Genomic DNA, 23,298 nt, shown 5'->3' with positions numbered 1-23,298 from the left:
ACATGGCAAAACCCCGTCTCTACTGAAAATACAAAACTTAGCTGGGCGTGGTGGCAGGCACCTGTAATCCCAGCTACTTGGGAGGCTGAAGCAGGAGAATCACTTGAACCCAGGCGGTGCAGGTTGCAGTAAGCCGAGATCGCACCACTGCACTCCAGCCTGGGCGACAGAGCAACAGAGCCAGACTTAGTCAAAAAAAAAAAAAAAAACACCTCACACAAAGCATATTTTATAATAAAGTGTTGAATATCTCATGTAATGTATTGAATACTGAAAGTAAAAAACAGGATGGTTGTATGGGTTCTGGAAGCATGGTTTCTACTGAATGTATATCGCTTTCACACCATCATGAAGTCAAAAAATCATAAATGGAAGCATCGTAACTCACAGACCATCTATATGTGATACACACACAGTGAGAAGTCTCCTGTCCACCCTGTCTCCTGACACCCCCTTCCCCACACTGAAGGTATTCTGTTTCTGTCTCTTGTGTATCCTTTAAATTTTTTAATGTTTTAAAAATCATTTTTTAAATAAGCAACAGTTTTGTCCCCAAAGGGAGCCAATGAAAAGTTTTGAGCAGGGCCCAGACAGCTCAGGGCTGAACTCTAGGAAACTTTCTGAGAGTGGAGGGTGGGCGTGCAGTTGAGCTCAGCTGTTGAAGCAGGTGACCCAGGCAGTGGTGGTGGGCGGGGCTTGGAGGAGGTGGGTGGGGCAGGCCAAGCTCCTTGCCTCTGGTGGGTGGAGGCCGTCCTAGCTCAGGTTCCACACCCTTGTCCACGCAGGTTCCTACTATCTGACCACCACCTACGGGGCCCTGGAGCACATCAAGAACTACGACAAGATCACGGTGACCCGGCAGCTGAGCGTGGAGGTGCAGGACTCCATCCATCGCTGGGAGCGCCGGCGTACGCTCAACAAGGCCCGGGCCTCCCGCTCCTCAGTGCAGGTGAGGCCTGGGACTGAGAGTGGGAGGGGCCCGATGGGACCATGTCCCAGACACCATCCCTGCGGCCTAAGGAGCCGTGACATCGCCTGGCTGCGCCAGCCGCCCAGCCCTGCCTTAGGGGAGCAGTGAGACTCCCCACACCAGAGGAAGGGCCCCCAGCCCCTGCTGCCAGCATGTGTCCAGGACTTGGGTGCGTCTGGAAACGTATCAGCAGGCGTCGGTGTTCTCGCTGGGCAAGCAGGAAGGGTGTGGGAGGAATGAGACACACCCATAAGTCCTTAGCGCCTCCTACAACCCAGCACCCTGCAAGGGCTGGAGATGGGGACTTGTCATCGCAGTCCCTGCCTTTAAGGAGCCCACAGGCTGATCTGCAGCCTTATCCCTTAGTCCCTGGACACATGCAGCAGCTGTCAAGGGTCTGCGTAACCCCCACCAACCCAGTGACCCACCCCTCCCCATATCTCTCTCTATACAGGTTCAGTATTCAAACCAGTCCTGCCCCTCCCCAAGTCCATCACCCCACCCACCCCCCAGGCTGTATCAAATCCAGCTGCCCCCAGTTCCCCAAACATGCCCAGCCCAGTTCACTGGCTGCTCAGCCTCTGCCCTCGCTGGTCAATCTCCCCTTCTTCACTGGCTGTCACTGCCCATCCTTTAAGACGACTCCATTTCTCCAACAGCCCCTCTTCCGATAAGCCTTCCCTGATACACACACACCCTGTTTCCCACAGGCTGGGTGGGGTGCCCTCCTCTGTGCTTCCTGCAGTCTCCCCCTTTACAGTGCATATCACATCCTATCATCCTCTGCATATGAAGCCATCACCTCTGGGAGGGCACAGCCCATGGTTCACATGCCTCAGGGGCCCAAGCCCAAGGCCTGGGACCGAGCGGGACTGGGTGTGTAAAAAAAGGAGAGAGTTGGACCAGTGAGCCAGGCACATTCAGAGCTGGGAGCAGCTATGCAGACTCACTCCCCTGACACCCAGAGCACACCAGTCCTGAGCCCCACTCCTGGCTTTCAAGATGATGCATCTACAATAAGCAGAGCCCAGGCCTGGGAGGCAGGAGGCTTGAGTTCTGGACCTGGCCCTGTACTAACTTGCTGTGTGACCCTCAGCAATCCCTGCCCCACTCTGGGACTCAGTTTCCCTGCCCAATGGCTAATCAATTTAATACCTGACTCTCTGGGGAGAAAACAAAAGCTCTGATTTTAGTTTCTGTCCATTTCCATGGTGTGAGCCCTCCATGGCCAACTTCAACTTGGCATCACTGAATGTGGAGCTGGAAAGAAATGTATGCAATTGGCTCTCCCCGGCGGGTGTGAGCCAGCTCCAGCACACCTCTGTTCCCATCCCCTCCCAACACCCCGGCCTCCCACGGACTGTAGGGACACGGATGTTCTTGATCCAAGTCTGGCCCAGGCATCCCGTACTTCCTGCTTCCACCTTAGGGGTTCCTGATGCTGAGTCAGGCAGAGCATGGGTGAAACGGACCACCCACTGTTGGGGAGACGGAAGCTTTGGGGGGGACCCTCAGCACCACATCTGGGATCTGGGGAGGGCACTACCCTCTGCCCCCTCCCAGTGCCTCCTCTGCACCCCATGCCTTGAGGGGTGGGCACCCTTCCCTGGGGAGGGAAGCCCAGAGCCGGACAGTCACCAGCAGATGGATAGTGCCCTGGGAGGCCTAATGGAAGACAAGGAGCCCTAAGGTAGCCACTAAGACGGAGGGAGTGGGCCGGGCTTTTCCCCTCCTGGAAGAAATGGGCGGTCCCCGTGAAGCTCTTGACAGGAGCCCGGCCCCGCCTAAGCCCTAGCCACCATTGGCCATCACGGTCTCTGCGATGCTGGATCCTCAGCCGCTTCCCGCGCAAGTCTGCTGTTCCCAAGCCGGCCACAAGGGGGCAGCCCCGCGCGCAGCGTCCCTGCCTGCAGCCCTGAGCCCCGGGGAAGGCGAGGCCGCTCCGGGCTGGAGCTTCCAGCACCTGCTCACCCATTTCTGGTAGGCGGGCGCTATCCTCACTTTACAGCCGAGGCTCGAGGAACCAAGACCACACAGGCAGTGGGAGCGGATTCAAAGCCCGGCAGGTGTGGGGCTGGGTCCCCAGGGGTGGAGGACGGCGGGCGGGCGCCCTGCTCGTGCTGTGAGTGCCCAGCCCCAGCCCGCAGGCATCGCCTCGGCCTGCCCGCCCTGCACTATGGGTGGGGCCTTCCCCACCCGACTGCGCCCAGCCTCCTTCACCCGGTCCCCTCCCGCTTTACCAAGCCCTACCCCACGCAGCTCCTCAGAGCCCCAGGGCCCTTGCAGCCCTACGGGGCTGGACTGTGCTGCCCGCCCGCACTATGGGATGCCCGGGGGGGGGGCTCGCGTCTCCCTTCTTGTCTGTGCTGCCTTCTGTGCCCAGCATTGCGCCTGGGGTGCAGGGAACTCACCTGGAGTGGGGGAGGGAATGTATGAGTGAATGAATGGTGGGGAGCCTGTGGACCAGCAGCCAGGGGGCGCGCTGGCTCCTTGTTGGAGGGACCCCAAGTCGCCTCTTCATTCATCTCCCAGAACGGTCGGCCCAGCTGGGAAGCCAGGCAGGGAAGCCTCTGCAGGCTCACGGCAGAGACTGGAAAGGCGCAGGTGCCAGACTCACAGCCCCTTCGGCGCCCGCCACCCGCTATCCATCCAGGGAGGGGCCTGGGCCGGAAGAGGGTGCCTGGGGACACAGGGCCCCGCCGTGACCGCAGGCCCTGCGTGTCTCCGCAGGACTTCATCTGCGTGTCGTACCTGGAGCCCGAGCAGCAGGCGCGGACGCTGGCGTCGCGGGCGGACACCCCAGCCCAGGCGCTGTGCGAGCAGTGCGCGGAGAAGTTCGCGGTGGCTCGGCCGCAGGCGCACCGGCTGTTCGTGCTGGTGGACGGGCGCTGCTTCCAGCTGGCGGACGACGCGCTGCCGCACCGCATCAAGGGCTACCTGCTGCGCAGCGAGCCCAAGCGCGACTTCCATTTTGTCTACCGGCCCCTGGACGGTGGCGGCGGCGGCTGGAGCCCACCCTACCTGGTGGTGCGGGAGCCCAACTTCCTGTGAGTCCCTCCCGGGGCGCCTTCCCTCACCCCCAGGCGCACATCTGGCTCCGGCTCTGGCTGCGCACTCCCGACAGCGACGTCCACGCAGCACAGGGACATGGGCCATTCCATGACGTGCCCAGGCCAACGTCGCAGGACAGTTGTGAAAATAACATGATGCGCGGCCAAGACCACTTCCTGAGGGCAAGTCATAGCACTGAGACACTGAGAGGCCATGTTCTTCATGAGACAGAAAGGGAAACAGACTCAGAGAGGAGAGAGGCGCTCCAGGCCGCTGCAGCCAACAAACCCGCGCCCTCTTCACACGCAGCTCCTCAGGCCATTCCCCATGAGTCCCCCACACCCACCCCATCCTCGGTCTTTGCAAAGACGGGCCCGAGCTTAGTTTCCCCAGGACTGGCCGAGGAAGGGGCACTGGCCACAGCTGCTCCCCGCGCCCCTCAGGGTGGACCCAGCATCTCAGGAGCACCTCAGGGTGTGGGTTAAGAGACAGGCCTCCACCCCTGCACCCGAGCCTGTCCTTAGCTCCCAGTGCCCCCAGACCCCGCAGCTCTGTGCCCCCCAAGAAGTAGCCAGACACACGTCGGGGCGCCAAGCAGGGCCAGCTCCATGGACCCATGGACAAGCCCAGCCCCGCCTCAGGGAAAACAGGGCCTTTCCCTACAGGACACGCCCCAGAGCTGTGGCAGATTGCAGGAGCCATTGTGTGGGGAGAATTTAATAAAAATCCCTTTTGAAAATGACATTTCCTTTTCTGAAGGGTCTGGAGCTCTGCACAGCCAGCCCTGCATTCACAGCCTCACCTCCTTCCCAGGTGGCTTCAGAAGACCCTCTCTTTGCCATGGGGATCCTGTCCTCTGCCAGAACCTGTGGCATACTCTTAGCCACCCTCAGCCCTTGGGACCCTGGGCCCTGTCTGCCCCTCAGCCTCCCACCATCCTTGGTTCCCATCATTCCCAGCTTAGGATCAGAACCATCTGTCACCTCTCCCAGAGATGCCATTCCCTGTAGTCTTTGCCTGGTCAGCTCCTATACATCCTCCTCCAGGAAGCCTTTTTTTTTTTTTTTTTTTCCCCGAGATGGGGTCTCGTCTCATTCTGCTGCCCTGGTGGGAGTACAGTGGTGTGATCAGAGCTCACTGCAGCCTCAACCTCCTGGGCTCAGGAGGTCCTCCCACCTCAGCCCCCCAAGTAGCTGGGACTACAGGCAGGTACCACCACACCTGGCTAATTTTTGGTATTTTTTGTAGAGACAGGGTTTCACCATGTTGCCCAGGCTGGTAGGAAGCCTTTCCTAATTCCCCAGGTTGGACCAGACAGTCCTCCCATGGTCTGTCTGGCCCAACCGTGCTCCCACAGCCCTCTGGACTTGGACTTGTCTGTCTCACAAGAGAGACCATCAAATTTTACTATCTACCGATGCCTCTGCTTTCTTCTTTTTTTTTTTTTTTTTTTTTTAGACGGAGTCTTGCTCTGTCGCCCAGGCTGGAGTGCAGTGGTACGATCTTGGCTCACTGCAAGCTCCACCTCCCGGGTTCATGCCATTCTCCTGTCTCAGCCTCCCGAGTAGCTGGGACTACAGGTGCCCGCCACCACACCTGGCTAATTTTTTGTATTTTCAGTAGAGACGGGGTTTCACTGTATTAGCTGGAATGGTCTCAATCTCCTGACCTCGTGATCTGCCCGCCTCAGCCTCCCAAAGTCCTGGGATTACAGGCTTGAGCCACCGCGCCCAGATTTTTTTTTTTTTTTTTTTTTGGACAGAGTCTTGCTCTATCACCCAGGCTGGAGTGCAGTGGCTCAATCTCAGCTCGCTGTGCAACTTCTGCCTCCTGAGTTCAAGCAATTCTCGTGCCTCAGCTTCTCGAGTAACTGGGATTACAGGCCTGCCACCACCCCTGGCTAATTTTGTATTTTTAGTAGAGATGGAGTTTTGCCATATTGGCCAAGCTGGTCTCAAACTCCTGACCTCAAGTGATCCAGCCGCCTTGGCCTCCCAAAGTGCTGGGATTACAGGCGTGCGCCACCACACCCGGCTGAGGCCTCTGTTTTCTCCACCAGATTTGCACCATTTGTGTCTGTCCTCAGCATTGATTGGAAATAGGTATTCATGAGTGCTTTCCACATGTCAGCGCTTTGCTAGGCCCTGGGAACCTGCACAGAACTCATGCAGAGCCACAGCATGAGTGGTCCTGAGCTGGGCATCCAGGGAATGGCAACTGGAATGGGCTGAGTTAAATTCCTGGGCACCAACCAGTTCACTCATCCAGTCAACAAACACCTGTTAGACTGGACCTAGGCCAGCACGATGGGAGCTGCAAGGGGTACTCCCAGATGCAGCCTGGTCCTGGAGGTTGGTGTCACCGATGTTGAATAAAAGGCAAATACCCAGACGGCGAGGGCACCCAGCCGTGATCCCAGATTGCCCCCCACCACCCTCACCCCAATCCCTGCCAATGCAGACACCATTCTCTTCCTCTGCTTCCAAGCTCCCGTTGGTCCTGGGCTGGCCTAGGCAACACAGCCTCGTGCCTCAGCTCTCAGGCCATCAGCACCCTGCCACTCGCTAGGCCCGTGCAATCTCACAGATGCTGACAGATGCCCATACATTCTTCAAAATCCATCTTCAGGCTCATAAGCCTGGTGGGAGAGGTTAGGGGATTCTGTTTCCCCAACCACCCTGTGGGCCAGGTATGGCCCAGGCTTGGGGTGGAGCTGGGGTTCAGAGGGTAAAAGGGCACCTGCCCTGCTCTGGGTTCTGATGCCTGCTTCCCAGGAATGGGACGGAGCTTGCCAGTGGCCTGGACTGAGGGAGTCGCTGTAAGAACATGTGTATGTGTGCATGCGTGTGTGTCAATGTATGTTTGCACGTGTGGGCCAGGCCCTCCATTCTGAGGCCAATGCTGGAATCCACCTTTCAGGAGAGGCTGGCGAGTCCCCGTGAGCCCCCAGAGAGCAGGAGAGGGGTTACCTGGAGCACTTGCCATCTGGATGCCTGTGCCCCCAGGGAGCTGTGACTGGGAAAACTGGGGGGCCTGACCCAAAGCCAGGAGACAACATAATGTGAGCTTCATGAGTACCTGGCACTGGTTAGCGATTCCCCTGCATCATTTTATTTAATCCACGAAACAGCCTCTTAGAGGGACGTATTTATGGATGAAGCCATAAAGGCCCAAAGAAAGATGTATTGGTCTGTTAGGGCTGCCACAGCAAAGTGCCACAGAATGGGGAGCTTAACAGACACTCATTTTCTCACAGTTCGGAAGGCTGGAAGTTCAAGATCAAGGTGTTGCAGGGTTGGTTTTTCCTGAGACCTCCCTCGTGAGCTGGCAGAGGCCACCTTCTCTCAGCGCCCTCACTCAGTCTCCTCCCTGGTCACACATCCCTGGTGTCTCTTCTTATAAGGACATCAGTTGTATTGGATTAGGGCCCACCTGAATGGCCTTATTTAACTTTATTTATTTATTTATTCTTTTTTTGTTTTATTTTATTTTTTTCTGAGACAGAGTCTCGCTCTGTTGCCAGGCTGGAGTGCAGTGGCATGATCTCGGCTCACTGTAACCTTTGCCTCCCGGGTTCAAGCAATTCTCCTGCCTCAGCCTCCAGAGTAGCTGGGATTATAGGTGCCCAGCACCATGCCCAGCTGATTTTTTTGCTTTTAGTAGAGACGGAGTTTCGCCATGTTGGCTGGGCTGGTCTTGGACTGCTGACCTTGAGTGATCCGTTGCCTCGGCCTCCCAAAATGCTGGGGTTATGGGCATGAGCCACTGTGCCCGGCCTAACTTTAATCATCTCTTCAAAAGCTCTGTCTCCAAACGCAGTCACCTTCCCATTTTCTCAATCACAGCTCCCTGGGGACAGAGGCATCCAGATGAAAAGGCTCCAGGTAACCCCTCTCTTGCTCTCTGGGGGCTCACGAGGGCTCCCTGGCCTCTCCTGACAGGTGGACCCCAGCATTAGCCTCAGGGCAGGCACACACGCGCGCATGCCCTGGGGTGCTGGGGGTTAGGGCTGCGACATACACATTTTTGGAGGGACACTATTTAGTCTATAGCAGGGGTTGACTTGTCCTGCCCAGTTCATGCCAGCAAAATGAGTCTGACCCTCAACCTGTGGCTCTCTATCCTGCCCTCATGCCGCATCCCAAGTGACGTATCTGTAGAAAACCAAAGTCGGACAAGCCTTGGCTGTCAAACCCCAGTTCCTGGGGACCCTGCCTGAGGCAGTGGCCATTGTAATCTGACTGCCGGGCCCAGGATGCAACTGATGAGCCCGGGCATCTCCGCAGCCCCAAGCGAGGGCTGAGGAGTCCAGAGCTGGGCGTGTGTGTGTCCAAGGGTGACCTGGCCACAGGCCGCGATGTGTGACAGGGTCTGTCTGTGTCTCCTCCCTGGCATTTGTCCCTCTCCCCATGGCCGGCTGGCTCCCTCCTTCCTGTGCTTTTACACTTCACAGCCTGTGGGTGGGACTGGGCCAGCAGTGCTGGGAGAAGCCACCCAGGGTTTCCACAGAGAGACCGGGCATGCCTGGCCCTGTGCCTCCCCATCCCCTTGGCCCTCCCATGATGGCTGGGCACAATGTCCTACCTGCCATGAAATGTCCCAAACTGACACTGAAGAGGCCTGGCCTTGGATGGCCCCACAACCCCTTAATGGGGTGTACTGCCTTCTCCTCAGGAACAAGCAAGTTTCTTCTGTCAGGGTCCAGACCCACAGATGAGGTGGATAGAGAGAAACAGAAACCCGGGGGCAGGGGACAGCCAGAGGAGCAGTTGGGGGGGGGTCCCCTGGGTGCAGGGTAGACACCCCTTCCCTCACCCCACATACACTCACAGATGAGCCTGCCCCCCCCCCCAGCAGGCCCGAGGCCGTGTCTGCAAAGCCGGGCACACATTTGTGAGTCTGGTTGCCAGGTACCCGCTCAGCTGGCCGGGATCCAGGACTCAGATGCCTCCTGCTAAGAGGGATCATCAGGTGGAGGAGAGGGAGCAGCTGTGGCTGGCAGCAGGCCCTACCGTCACAGGAAGGTCACGTGGAGCAGGGCCTTGGAGAGAAAAGTGCCACCTCCCAGTGGCGGCTTTTCTCCTCCCCAGTTTGCTGGGAAATGCTGGCTTCCAGGAAAGCTGTACAGGAACCTCATCTTTGCAGCCCACGCAGCCCTAAGCTAGCAGGAAACTGAGATGTTTGACTTCAGGGTCAGAAAACCTACTCAGCAATACAGTGGGGAAAACTGAACTAGAGCAAGAAGACCTGGACTCCACGCCAGCTACAAGCCCTATGCACGTCCTTAACGGCTTTGTGCCTCGGTTTCCCCATTCTTAAAATGACAATGCATATTATATCCTAACTTCCCAGGCTAGTTGCAGGGATCCTCCAAGTTCCTGGGTGGGGGCAGGCGGGGGAAGTCTCAGATCTTCTTGAAATGGTAAATCAACTCAAGGCTAGCACATATGGGCACGGAGGGTGTTCACTGCCAAAGTTGCATGGCTGAGGGGACAAGTGGGGCTGAAATCAGAGCCTGCACCCTGTCTTTGGGCCCATGTCCACTCAGAGGAAGGGACATCTTTTCCAAATCTGTGTGAAGGGATTTTATGGTCTAGAGTGAGTACAGGACTCAAATCTGGGGGTTGCTGAGCAATGGGGCTACTTTCTGTTCAATGTGACCAGCAGAAGGCACAGCACTTTACGGGTCCTGCAGAATGGATGGCGTGTAACCAGCCTGGAGCAAGGAAAGAGGGCATCCTGGAGACAGGGGTGTCTGCACTAGGTCTTGAAAGGTAAGAGGTTGGCCAGAGCAGACGGGAACCGAAGAACCCCTTCTAGACTATTTGAAGACAATTTTCCATGGGTCACTTGCATTTCTGCATGTATACTGAAAAGTCATTGGCAGCTTTTATTCCAGACTGTGTTTTTAAGATTGCTTGAGTATCTCGGAAGATCCGGATAGTTTCTCCCTCCTGGGAAGACAGCAGATTTTTTCTCCTGACGAGGATGATAAAATCATACTTCTCACTTTGGAGAATAATGTCTCCTTCCAGGGCAAAACGTGGGCAGGAGTGCTAGCCACCTTCTCTAAATGATTGAGTTTCCCAAGCTTGAGATTTCTGAGTCGTGACACGGACCCACTGTGTGCTCAGCATCCACCCGGGTCCACCTCTGTAACACTCAGGGGACCTGACAGGTAGGAGTCGTCAAAGCAAACATGAGGCTCATGCACCCTGCTGCGCCGTGTCTCATAGAGTCCTTTGTCTTTGACACTGGAGTCTCTTATCTGCCAGCACCTATGAGACTGCACAGGCTGCCTTGATGGCCTGCAAGTGGGTAAAACCCCAGACTCCCGGCAGTTCTTGACAATGAAGAAGGAAGACAGTGAAAAATCATGGAAACAGTAATAAGACTATGCGGTATGCAGGGGAACCAGCCACTTCAAGGTCGCTTAAACATAAAGCCTGAGACGAGAAGTGGGAGATGGGCCTGAGTGAGCAGGTTGGACCAGGCCCTGAATGGTCTTGATTGGCAGCAGACGGAGTCTGGAAATCCTCCGCCCATAACTAGGAACCGGATTAGAGGAGCCAGGTTGAGGCAGGGGAGGCTCTGCTGAGTCCTGCCCTGGCACTCTGGCCAGGAGGGGAGGTATGAACGGGGAAAGGGCTGTGGGATGGGAGGCAGAGTTAAGTTTGGGAAATGTTGAACACGGAAAATCAGCAGAATGTGGTGGCCGACTGGAATGTGTGAAAGGAGAGAAAGGATCCTAGAGAAAACGTCCAGATTTCTGGCTTGGATGCTGTGATGAGGGGCGGTGCTATCAGCTCAGCGAGCGGGGAATGCAGGCTGGAGGGCAAACAAAATGCATCAGCTTTGGGTGTGTGGAGTGTGAGGGGCACGCAGGACACCAAGTAGATGTGGGGTCAACAGGGGCCTCTGTCCCTGTTAAGGATCAAATATTCTGCAGAGGGGAGGGCGCTTCTGCCTCCAGGAAGTCCTTGCTTGTCTCATAGCAAGCACCCAGGCCCTACTTCCAGTCCTCCTGGCTGGCTTGGTGACCATCTCCCATGAAAGGCTGCAGCCACCTCAGCTGACTTCATGACTTGTCCTCGGTGAAATGCAGTGACCAGTTCTCCTGGGGACAATGTAAACATACTACAAAGATGTGGCCCCTAAACAGCTAAAAAATGAAATGTGCTGTGTCAAAAAGAGCTAAGAAACATGAAAAAAATTGATACAAGATGTGTGATGCAGTGGCGCATGTCTATAATCCCAGCTACTTGGGAGTCTGAAACAGGAGGATTGCCTGAGCCCAGAAGTTCAAGACCAGCCTGGGCAACATAACAAGACCCTATCTCAACAATTAATAAATAAATAATGTTAAAGACATGAAAGAATAACCTAAATTGGAATTAGGAAAACTTAGATAATAGAACTGAGGAAAAAATTAGAAAGAATCATTTCAGAAATAAAAACTGAGAAGAACACAAGATCATAGAAACACAACTAAAAATGCATTATTTGGAAAAGAGGATTTTTTTCTTATTTTCTTATTTTAGTTTTTTTCTTTTTAAAGACGGGATTTTGCTCTGTTGCCCACTGCAGCCTCCAACTCCTGGGCTCAAGTGGTCTTCCTGCCTTAGCCTCCCAGGTAGCTCAGACTACAGGTGTGCACCACCATGCCCAGCAAATTCCTTTCTTTCTTTCTTCCTTCCTTTCTTTTTCTTCCTTTTTTTCTTTCTTTCCTTCTTTTTTTCTCTATCTCTCCCTCCTTCTCTCCCTCTTTTTTCTGTCTCTCTTTTCCTTCCTTCCTTTTTCTTTTTTTTTCTCTTTCTTCTTTCCTTTTTCTTTTTCTCTTTTCTTTCTTCTTTCTTTCCTTTCTGTTTCTTTTTCTCTGTCTCTCCCTCCCTCCCTCTCTCTCCCTCTTTCTCTTTTTCTTTTTTCTCTCTTTTCCTTCTCCCCTTCCTTCCTTCCCTTCCTCCCTCCCTCCCTCCCTCACTCTCTCTTTCTTTCTCTCTCTCTCTCTCACTCTTTTCTTTTCTTTTTTTCTTTCTTTGACAGGTCTCACTGTGTTGTTGCCCAGACAGGCCTTGAACTCCTGGCCTCAAGTAATACACCTAATACCTAATAGGAGGTGTGCAGCTGGGATCATAGACGTGAGTCATCAAGATGGCTGATAAAATATTTTTCAATACAAAAGAAATAGGGCCAGGCACCCTAGCTCACACCTGTAATCCTTGCACTTTGGGAGGACGAGGCAGGCAAATCACCTGAGGTCAGGAGTTTTGAGACCAGCCTGGCCAACATGACGAAACCCTGTCTCTACTAAAACTACAAAAATTAGCCGAGCATGGTAGTACATGCCTGTAATCCCATCTACTCAGGAGGCTGATGCGGTAGAATCACTTGAGCCTGGGAGGTGGAGGTTGCAGTGAGCCGAGATCGCGCCACTGTACTCCAGCCTGGGCTGCAGAGTGAGACTCTGTCTCAAAAAAAAGAAAAAAGAAGAAGAGGAGGAGGAAGAGGAGGAGGAAATGGAAGCCAAGTGTGATGGCGTTTGCTTGTAATCCTAACTACTAGAAAGGCTGAGGGGGGAGGATCCCTTGAGCCCAGGAATTCAAGGTTGCAGTGAGCTGTGATGGTGCCACTGCACTCCAGGCCTAGGTGACAGAGTGAGATCCTGTCTCTTTAATACAAAAGAAGAAAAGAAAAGAAAGAAGAGGAGACAAGAGGGAAGAAAGAGAGAAAGAAAGGAAGGAACGAGGGAAGGAAGGAAGGAAAGAAGGGGCTGGGTGTGGTGGCTCATGCCTTTAATCCCAGCACTTTGGGAGGCCAAGGTGGGCAGATCACCCAAGGTCAGTAGTTCAAGACCAGCCTGGCCAACATGGTGAATCCATCTTTACTAAAAAATACAAAAATTAGCCGGGTGTGGTGGCACATGCCTGTAATCCCAGCTACTCAGGAGGCTGAGGCAGGAGAATCGCTGGAACCCTGGAGGTGGAGGCTGCAATGAGTCAAGATCACGCCACTGCACTCCAGCCTGGGCAACAGAGTGAGACCCTGTCTCAAAAAAAAAAAAAAAAGAAAAAGAAAAAGGGAAAAAAAAGTAAGGGGAGAGAAAGGGAAGGAAAAGAAAAGAAATCAAAGATACCAAAAACAAAATCCATGAAGGAAAAAGTAAATTGGCCTTTATTAAAATTAAAAACTTCTGATCTACAAAAGACACAGTTAGGGAAACGAAGAGACAAGCCACAAACTGAAAGAACATATTTGCAAAACACATATCTGATAAAGGACTTGGATCCAAAGAATGCAAAGAACTCTTAAACCTCAACAGTAAGAAAACAAACACCCAACTAAAAAATGGGCAAATTAATCTGGAATTAGACACCAGAAAAAAAAAAATTGGCATAAGCTCACCCAAGAAAATGCACAGAGGGCAGATAAGTATACGAAAAGATGCTCAATGTGACTTGTCATTAAGGAATTGCACATTAAAATGAGATATTACTACACACTTATGAGAATGGCCAAAATCCGAAAAACTGACACAAGCTGGTGAGGAGGCAGGGCATGAGGAACTTGCATTCATTGCTGCTGGGAATACAGGACACTGCATCCGCTTTGGACAGCACTTTGGCAATTTCTCACAGCGCTAAAGAGTCTTACCATATGATCCATACAACTACATTGAAAACCTAAGTCCACACAACGGTTGAATCAAACACAGGGGATTTTTGGATATTGGACATTTTGCATTTGCCAAAATAGATAGAACTTCATAGTTCAAAGAGTGAACCTTGATGTGTGCAGATTTTAAAATATCACTTAGGAAGTTAGGGGATCCCAAGATGGAACACAGACTACTACAATATAATCTAACCATATTATAAATGTATGAAACATCCCCACTGAAAAGATGTGTGTGTATGTGTGTGGCTTCCAGCTGTGCTGTGTACATCCCAGATCCTGTAAGTAATAAAATCTTTATTTCTATCTTGTGTCTCCCCTAATCATGGAAGGGGTGCTCTTCACTTTAAAGATCCTAAATAAAAACAACTTTTTTTTGAGACGGAGTCTCACTCTGTCTCTCAGGCTGGAGTACAGTGGCGTGATCTCGGCTCACTATAACCTCCGCCTCCTGGGTTCAAGCGATTCCCTGCCTCAGCCTCCCGAGTAGCTGGGACTACAGGCATGAGCCACCACACCCGGCTAATTTTTATATGTTTAGTAGAGACAGGATTTCGCTATGTTGCCCAGGCTGGTCTCGAACTCCTGACATCAGGTGATCCACCCACCTCAGCCTCCCAAAATGCTGGGATTACAGGCGTGAGCCACCGCACCCGGCCAGAAACAACTTTTGATGAGTGGGGAGGAGAAGGTGAGGAAGGTTGGAGGAAAGAAGGGTACTTTCAACTGTCCCTGGTGGGTCTGCAGAGGAGATGGGAAAGGCATTCCAGGGCAGGAGGAACAGCAAGGAACAAAGGCACAGGAGGCTGCAGAGCCCAAGGAGTACAGACGAGCAGAAAACAGCAGAGCAGCGGGAGGGGAGACCTGGGGTGATGAGGCTGGAAAAGACGATGACGGAGGAGGCCCCCGCTAGGAGGTGCAGGAATATCAACCACAAAGTCAGGGTCGGAAGAGAATATTTGGGTTCTGTTATAAATCTTTATTTTTTAAGACTTGAACGCTTGCAGAATTAAATACAAAAGCAATCAAAAATCATAATAATTTCTAAAAACAGTTTTCCATTTGGGGCTTGAGGCCCTCTTCAATAAAATCATTGTGAAGATTGAAAGAGGTTTTGGTTCAAATTTCTCAGAATAAAGACTCCTTTTGTGAGGGGCTACGTCAGAAGCCCCCATGAACTTCCTGCTCCTTAAAACTAACGGGCAAAAACGAAACAAAACAACAAACCTCCTAGGAAGCAAATACGAGCCTTCTCGATACGGAGCTTTCCCCACCCCAATTTGTAGTTTTGCAGAAGAGACTGGGGAAGTAGGTAATAGTGAGCAAGTCATCCTGTGAAGAAGGCCCTGGAGCGAGCCCTGGAGTGGGGGCTCCCCAGGAGGGCCCGGAGCAGCGGGGGGCTTCTCACTCCGCCTCTCCAGTCTCTGATCAGGACACAATCAGTGGGGCACTCACACTTGGAAAAGCTTCCAGGAGGCAGCTCTTTAGTAGTGACCAAGGCACACGTGGTCCATGGACAATTTTATCCTGCGACAGACAGGAAGAAGAACTTGGTGAACCGTGTCAACTCTGAAGAAAGGCAGACAAACACAAACCCACATGCAGCAGGCAGGCAGTTAGGACAGGCCCGCCCAGCAGCTGTCACTAAGAACGCGGCTTCGGGACCCCACTGACAAATGGCTCTAGAGGAAAGCTGGAGGGAGCTCCTGGCAGAAGTGAAACTGCCCAGTTGCAGAAGAGGATGGCAGCCCCTTCTGCTTTCAGAATGACATCGACCTTCCAAGTGCCACCGCTGCGTTAGTTACCTGTGAAGCGGATACGGCTTCTCACAAAGGTTGACCAGCACGTACAAATGTCTCAACGCATACTCGTACTGGGAGAAAACAAACAAGACAGAATGAAACATCCCCATCTCACCACACAATCCACTCCACTTTTGCAGTTACAGAGGGAAAGCTTCTTGGCCAGTGGCTCTTGCCCTACTTTGGTTCATGGATCCTTTCCCAACCTTTAGATAATCTGGTGATATTTATGGACTATCCCCCAGGAAAGAGGCACACATGCCAGGGTTTGCAAGCAAGTGGGGGCGGGGGTGTCTGGCGGGGCTCTGCACTCTCAAATCTGAGGGCAGGACTCCTGACGGGGAACTCCCGATGGCTCTGCTCCCCACCATGGCCTGGGATCTCCCCGTGAAGTCTGCCTTTTGATTCTGGGAACCTTATTCTGGGAGGGACACACCAGCGAGGGAGATGGATGGTGCATGAAAGCCACACTGGATCACACCAGGGAGGAGTGAAGCAGCGGGGATGTTTATCTTGAAACAAACTTCAGGGGAACCCAAGAACTCTATGAGAACAAAGGAAGAGGTTCACTGTGCATGACTCCAAAGGTCAAAAAACCCAGACCGGGCCGGGTGCGGTGGCTCATGCTTGTAATCCCAGCACTTTGGGAGGCCGAGGTAAATGGATTGCCTGAGGTCAGAAGTTCTAAGACCAGCCTGGACAACATGGTGAAATCCCATCTCTACTAAACATACAAAAATTAGCCAGGCGTGGTGGTGCGTGCCTGTAATCCCAGCTACTGGGGAGGCTGAGGCAGGAGAATCACTTGAACCCAGAAGGCAGAGGTTGCAGTGAGCTGAGATCATGCCACTGCACTCCACCCTTGGCAAAAAGAGCAAAACTGCATTAAAAAAAAAAAGAAAAACAAACGAAGACTGGAGGGGTAAAGTCGAGCTACCTCAACTCTGCCCCAGTGTGAAAGCAGCCAGGGACAACAGGGAACTGAGCAGGATGTGGCTATGTTCCAATAAAAAACATTTTTTTTTGGAGACAGAGTTTCACTCTGTCTCCCAGGCTACGGTAGAGTGGCACAATCTCGGCTCACTGCAACCGCCACTTCCCTGGTTCAAGTGATTCTCCTGCCTCAGCCTCCCGAGTAGCTGGGATTACGGGCGTGCACCACCGCGTCTGGCTAATTTTTGTATATTCAGTAGAGACGAGGTCTTACCATGTTGGCCAGGCTGGTCTGGAACTCCTGACTTCAGGTGATCCACCCACCTGGGCCTCCCAACGTGCTGGGATTACAGACACGAGCCACCACGCCCGGCCCCAATAAAACTTTATTTACAAAAACAGGTTATGAGGGAGAAACAGGCCTGTAGGCCGGTTTGCCAACCTTTCTCTAGAAGGATCGAAGCACCACATGCTATTGACCAGGAGGCTTTTCAGCTGCCTTCCAATTCTACATCTGCAGAAACTCAGCACTTCTCCTCCATGGGCCACACCTGACCTCAGCTGTCTTGGGAAGAGGTCAGAACAGAGCCAGAAGGCAGAAGATGTGTGTGGCTGGTGTGAGGGGCAGAGGCGAGGGCGGGGATTGGCAGGGACAGCAGAAGTGTGAAGAGAAGTAACCGTTTTTCAAACTAGAAGTGAGAGCTGTCATCTGTCATCTATGGCTCTGGTAAACTCTCCTACCCCTGGGACGAGAGGAGTGTTCCGGGGCCAAGATTTAAAATCAGTGAATTTGGACAACCTTCGTCCTCTCTGAAATGAGCCCACTGTTTCTCAGCCTGGATGGAACCTTCTATAAAGTTGTCCATCCAGTGTGACTGCCGGGGGACAATATGAATTCAGCTTCTGGATTCCAGACGTGGGGAGAGCCCCGCCGGCTCACCGTGGGGGAGTGCCAGTTGAAGCAGTGGGTCCGGAAGTGCAGCAGGGCCTCTGGGTAGCAGCTGTGCCCTGTGAGCGGGGCTCTCTCGGACAGGAGCTGCTCCACCTCAGCCTCGGACGCTGCCAGCAAGGAGACGATCTTGCGCACTGACTTCTCAATGAGGTGCCTGGCCTGGGGAGAAACGCGGCCTGTCAGAATGTGCCTCCCTGAACGCGGTCTCTCGGGGAGCCAGGAACAGTGAGAAGTGCATTCAAAGGCTTCTCCACACAGCCCTCAGCCTCCCGCAGGTTCGAGGAAATAACAATCAATGCATTCCGAGAAAGGCCAAAGATGTCTGTGCCCACTTCTGCGACGGCCAGAAAGACCTGCCTCTTGGGGATCTTCCAGCATGATGCAAATATTTGTATCAAAAAACAACCACTGCGGCCGGGCGTGGCGGCTCACGCCTGTAATCCCAGCACTTTGGGAGGCTGAGGCAGTAGGATCACTTGAGGCCAGCAGTTCCAGATCAGCCTGGGCAACACAGTGAGACCCTGCCTCTATTAAAATAAAAATTTTAAAAAACTAAAAAAAAAAAAACCTTTGCTCTACAAGCAAGTTCTGTCCTACCCGCTCTCCAGCCAGGGTTGGTCTGCTTCATATCTGCATTCCACAAAGACCCTCCACCCACTGGGTGTCAGACCAGCAGTTCCCCGGCGTGGTCCAGAACCAGACTCCCCAAGAGCTCTCAGGCTCCGGAAGGTCTTCCCTTCCTCAACTCTGTATCTTTACAAGGCTGGATTTTCTTCTTACACTTCAGCCAAAAGAACAGTGCCCAACAGCGAAAGCAGAAGCCAGTTCAAGGATCCAGCTGTCTTCTAGTAATGCCGGACACAAAAGAGATTCCACACAAATGTAAAGCAATGCCACTCTTCTCACCAAAGTGGTTTTTGTTTTGGAAAATGGTTATTTTTCATAGAAAAATATTAATGCAAAATGTTATTTGTTACAAATATTGTTATTTGTAAATGAGTTAAATATTTTTAAATCTTAGTTTTAATTTTTTCACAATAATCTTTTACTTTACATAAAAGTATAATTATGCAATAGTTAAATGGTCTTAGAAATAGTTTTCTCATTGGCAGCAGATACCAAAGAAGTCCTATATGATTTACACAGTTGTTTAAGCAAACGTAAGAAAACTCTTGAGCCGGGTGCGGTGGCTGATGCCTGTAATCCCAGCACTTTGGGAGGCTGACGCAGGTGGATCACCTGAGGCCAGGAGTTTGAGACCAGCCTGGCCAACATGGTGAAACCCGGTCTCTATTAAACATACAAAAGTTAGCTGGGCATGGTGGCAGATGCCTGTAATCCCAGCTACTTGGGAGGCTGAGGCAGGAGAATCGCTTGAACCCAGGAGGCAGAGGTTGCAGTGAGCTGAGATCACACCACTGCACTCCAGCCTGGGCAGCATGAGCAGAACTCCATCTCAAAAAAAAACCAACAAAAAAAAACAAAACCTCTGGTTCAGTTTCTGTGAACCATCAAAAATGTCCTTTCATCTCATCCTAATTTAATGCAATAAATATCAATAGACATAACCCACCATGAACAAAAGCCCTTTGGGATGAATAATTTAAAGAGTATAAAGGGGTCTGGCCGGGTGAGTGGCCCACTTCTGTAATCCCAATACTTTCGGGGCCCAGGTGGGAGGATCACTTGAGCTCAGGAGTTTAAGACCAGCCTGGGCAACACAGGGAGACCCCCAGCTCTATAAAAAAATTAAAAAATAAAGAGGCCTAAGAATAAAAAGTCTGAGAACTACTGTGCTACACTACGTTTGACAGCAACTAAAAATATGTCCTGGTTAATACAGCTGTCACACACAGGGTACCAATTTTGGGGATAATTAGATATATGCATTTAAAACAAACCACACTGATTACAAAAAGGAATCCTGCCTAGATAGGTGGATCACCTGAGGTCAGGAGTTCGAGACCAGTCTGACCAACATGGTGAAACCTCATCTCTACTAAAAATACAAAAATTAGCTGGGCGTGGTGGCACGTGCCTGTAATCCCAGCTACTCGGGAGACTGAGGCAGGAGAATCACTTAAACCTGGGAGGCGGAGGTTGCAGTGAGCCGAGATCACACCACTGCACTCCAGCCTGGCGACAGAGCAAGACTCTGTCTCAAAAAAAAAAAAAAAAACACACACAAAAAAACTTGCCTAGAAAACTCAGGCCATATTTCAGCACATCCATCACTGTGCTGTCCTGACAATGGGGACAAGAGTTAACAAAGCTGGCTTTGTGGGAAGGGACAGACAGCCCTCTGCCCAGCATTCCAGTGAGCGCACAGCTGTAATTTACACAGCAATTCTGCCAGCTCCAAACACACTGATGAGCTACTGAAAACAGACTCAGTGATTGGAAAGGACGGCATAGCACTTTAGAAAGAATTTTAGGCATGACTATGTTTTTCTGAGAATAGCAGAAATTTTTAGAAAGAATTTTAGGCATGACTATGTTTTTCTGAGAATAGCAGAAATTTTTGTGGATTGGAATTTTTTTTTTGTTTTGTTTAAGAGAAAGGGTTTTACTGGTTGCCCAAGCTGACCAGACTCAAGGAATCCTCCTGCTTCAGCCCCCTCAGTAGCTGGGACTAGAAGCACATGCCTAGTACCTGGCTCTGGATTTTTAAAATGAGTATGATTAGCTAATAACTTAATAAGCAACAAAATAAAAATATCCTCTAAGCAACAAGGTATAAAAGAGGGAAACACCCATGTACATGGCTTCTTGGCACGATACAGGGGAGACGGCCCCCATTCCACTGCTCCCTACTGCCGAAGAGGTCAAGGTTACTCATGAAGATGGGAGGCAACCACGGCTCCGCCCACCCGCTTCCGTTACATGGAGGACGGAGGCTGGCTTCTGTCCCCACACACTCCTGCATGGCAGGGAGAACAGTCAGGAGGCAGGGCCGTGCTCATGCATGCTGCCTACCTGGGCTGGGGACAGCACCTGGGCACTGCTCCTTTCACCCCTACTCACATCCAGATGCCGCTGGATCTCCTCCGTGAGCTGCCTGGACTCCTCCAGATCATTGGTGTTCATCAGTTTCCTCTTCGTGATCGTGAGGGGCACGTCAGGGCTGGGGGTGAGGTCCAGGTGTGTGACTGGAGGCAGGGAGAGAGGAGAACTGGCTTTGTGCTTCATACCCTGAAACTGCATCACTTTCATGGTGGAGATCGTCTGGGGAGAGAGACAGCAAGAGAGAGCGAGAGAGAAAGCAAGAGAGAGCGAGAGAGAGACAGGGAGAGAGAGAGCTGGTTTGAGTGGGAGGAGCAGATGTGCCCAACGTACCCCAAGTCCAGCCTCTCCATCAGAGGCTCACATTTACTCCTCATGCTTTCAGGGCCACAGGGCCACAACTGCAGCCTGAAAAGACGTAGTCACCCCAGCAGTATGCAGGCATTGCATGGGAGCCCCTAAAATCTACCAGCGAGTGACTCAAAATGCCTGATATCCTCTGCAGCAGAACTGCTATCCTTTCACCAGACAGCTCTGGTCCAAGCTCTGTCTATGGATCAGCAGCACCTTTCATATATAAAAAGAATAGCAGTTCTGCTGCAGAGGATTCCAGGCAAAGAATGTCATCTGCAAAGGATGCCGCCTATCCAGGCGGGTGACCTGTATGTGCTCACCCACCCGCACTTACCTGCAAGTCCCTAAGGGCCAGTAGTGGGAAGGTACAAAGCGTCTGCCCAGGTTAGAGCTGAAGTCTGGGTCCACTGGGAAGGGCAGAGCTAAGGTCACAGAGAGGCCAGGCTGATGCTTGGCATCAAGAGCTAGCAAATGGGCAGAGCGGCCAGGCTCGATTTGGCTGCAGCGGTCACTACAGACTGGCTCCCAATCAGAAGGGAAAATGCTGCAAGCGTTCTGTTCCTAACGCAAGCAACAATAATCTAAAGACAGTTCTAAAATCAATAATACCACACACACAAATCTATACAAAAACAGAGTTTGGAGAAGATCCACCACAACCCCTCAACCAAGATCAGAAATGGCCAATGCTGAGGATACTGTGACGAGAATGGAAAGCCCAGGGCAGAGCCCCCACATGGCCAGGGCTATGCCACCACTGACCCTGCCTTCTCTGGGTCACCTTTCCCTGGCCTTCCCTCTGCTCCAACTCTCTCCTACACTGGCTCAAAAGCCTGACCAGGTCATGGTGCCCTGGGTGCAGGTCTCATGCCCCCCAGCCCATGCTCTGCTGAAGGGCTAACAATGGCTGGATTTACTGACTCCAGGTTCTTCTAGAAGGCCAATGCTTGCACCCAAGGAACAGATCTCAGCTGGCAAGCTCTCCACTGGGGGTGGGCTGCTTGGGGAATGGTGTTTGGGCATATGAACAACTGGGAGGTCCTGCACATTTGTTACGGTGTTTGCACATACCAAACGTTAGCCCCAGCAGCTTCACTTAGGGTCCAAGCTTTTAGCAGCCACCTGCCACAACACCATTTAACCACAGAGGTCCCTTCTGGACATATCTGGAGGAGGATAAAATGTCTCCAATTTATAGCCAAAGGGTAAAGGTAACAACCTGCAGCTTGCAAAGTGGCAGGACTCCAGAAAATCCAAGGTGCAGAGTGGCTGTGGGACCACCTACAGACCGTAGAGCAGCAGCTTTCGAGTCAGTGATCTCTTGCTGCACACTAGGCCTGTGTTTAGCGTAAGTAATGCACAGCCCTCTTTCATGCGCCTAGCTACCTTGTGCACTTGGGTTTTGACCAATGAGGAAACAAATTCAGAGAAGTGAAATCACTTGCCCAAAGCCTCACAACTCTGCAAGTTTGAACCTAACAAGGTCTGATTCCAAAGCCCACAGGTCCCCAGGATGGAATGGCTATGAGAGGCAGAGGCATCCCCTGCCTCAACCATTCCTCACCTAGATCCCGTGTCTCTTTAGCAAGAGATCAATATGCCAGGCAAGTCCACCTAGTTCACAAGGTAACGGAGGGCCGGCACGCGAGGCTCCCGACTCACTTTGTTTCCGTACTGCATGACGTGGCTGGTGTTGGTGTGTGATTTCACCAGGTGGTACTGCTTGTGCAGGGTCTCTTTAGTCAGATCTTCCTGCAAAACATGAGACCATTAAAGACCTTTGACAGTCAGAGTCTGACGGTTAAACCCCCGCTGAACCGCCAGCCCCCGAAGGGCTCACCACGTCCGAGTCTTCCATCCAGTTGACACTGTACCAGTCCCCCAGGTATGTGGACCTCTTCTCATCATAGTAACAGGCGTAGGACGACTCTCTGGGGTTGGCGGCAGTAGTTGCATAAACTACGAGGAATTAAAGATGATCTTTTAGTCGCATTTTATTCCTGCCTTGGATTATGCTTGAAGCTTGAGTCCTTCTTTCTCCCCTGGTGAAATCGAAGCATGCTACTTATGATCAGCACAGAAGGGCAGGGACATGTAACTGGACCCAGCCCTGTGCATTCCATTACAATAACTCATCTCAAATTAAATGCGGAAGAAAGAGGAGTCAGCTGATAGAGGTTTTTTGCAGCAATTGGCAAATTGGCATGCTTAGGACACCATGCTATTCTGGAAGAATGCTGACATTTCCACAGCATGGGAAACTTAAAGAGTATGGGCTTACTTTGGTTTCCAGAGAGATCTGACATTTATTGAAGAAACATCTAGATTAAATGAACCTATACAAAAGCTACCACTTACTATCTCTCTACCATGGGCTTAGAATTGTGCTGGACAAATGCTAGTGTTTAAAATACGAGTCTCCCAACAGACACATACTATCTTTATCCCCATTTTACAGATGGGGATAATTGAGGATCAAAGAGGGCCAGTCACCTGCTTGAGGTCAGAGAGCAACCAACACATTGCAAAGGATGGAGGCTGGTCCAAAGCCCATGTCGTTT

The 23,298-nt window shown here is 52.0% G+C and overlaps 2 protein-coding genes across 6 annotated transcripts in view; one reads left to right on the top strand and one right to left on the bottom strand.

Moving 5' to 3' along the window:
- The window catches only part of LOC105467535 (Ras and Rab interactor 3), a 184,122-nt gene extending 179,362 nt beyond the window's left edge, over positions 1–4,760 (top strand). For all 4 annotated transcript variants that reach the window (XM_071099693.1, XM_071099692.1, XM_011717190.2 and 1 more), the window contains 2 exons: positions 786–949; positions 3,701–4,760. In XM_071099693.1, the coding sequence (XP_070955794.1) occupies positions 786–949; positions 3,701–4,021 (485 nt within the window). In that variant the 3' untranslated portion in view covers positions 4,022–4,760. The remainder of the gene's footprint in view (positions 1–785; positions 950–3,700) is intronic.
- Positions 4,761–14,651: 9,891 nt separating this feature from the next.
- The window catches only part of LOC105467534 (legumain), a 43,473-nt gene continuing 34,826 nt past the window's right edge, over positions 14,652–23,298 (bottom strand). For both annotated transcript variants that reach the window (XM_011717187.2, XM_011717188.3), the window contains exons 9-14: positions 22,578–22,696; positions 22,400–22,489; positions 20,405–20,605; positions 17,369–17,539; positions 15,499–15,566; positions 14,652–15,220 (exon numbers count right to left, since the gene is read on the bottom strand). In XM_011717187.2, coding sequence (XP_011715489.2) covers positions 15,178–15,220; positions 15,499–15,566; positions 17,369–17,539; positions 20,405–20,605; positions 22,400–22,489; positions 22,578–22,696 — 692 coding nt within the window. In that variant the 3' untranslated portion in view covers positions 14,652–15,177. The remainder of the gene's footprint in view (positions 15,221–15,498; positions 15,567–17,368; positions 17,540–20,404; positions 20,606–22,399; positions 22,490–22,577; positions 22,697–23,298) is intronic.

The sequence above is a fragment of the Macaca nemestrina genome, chromosome 7 (assembly GCF_043159975.1).
Source record: "Macaca nemestrina isolate mMacNem1 chromosome 7, mMacNem.hap1, whole genome shotgun sequence".
In the NCBI taxonomy this organism is placed as follows: Eukaryota; Metazoa; Chordata; class Mammalia; order Primates; family Cercopithecidae; genus Macaca; species Macaca nemestrina.
The sequence above is the reverse complement of the archived record's forward strand: the minus strand, read 5'-3'. Positions and strand labels throughout refer to the sequence as shown.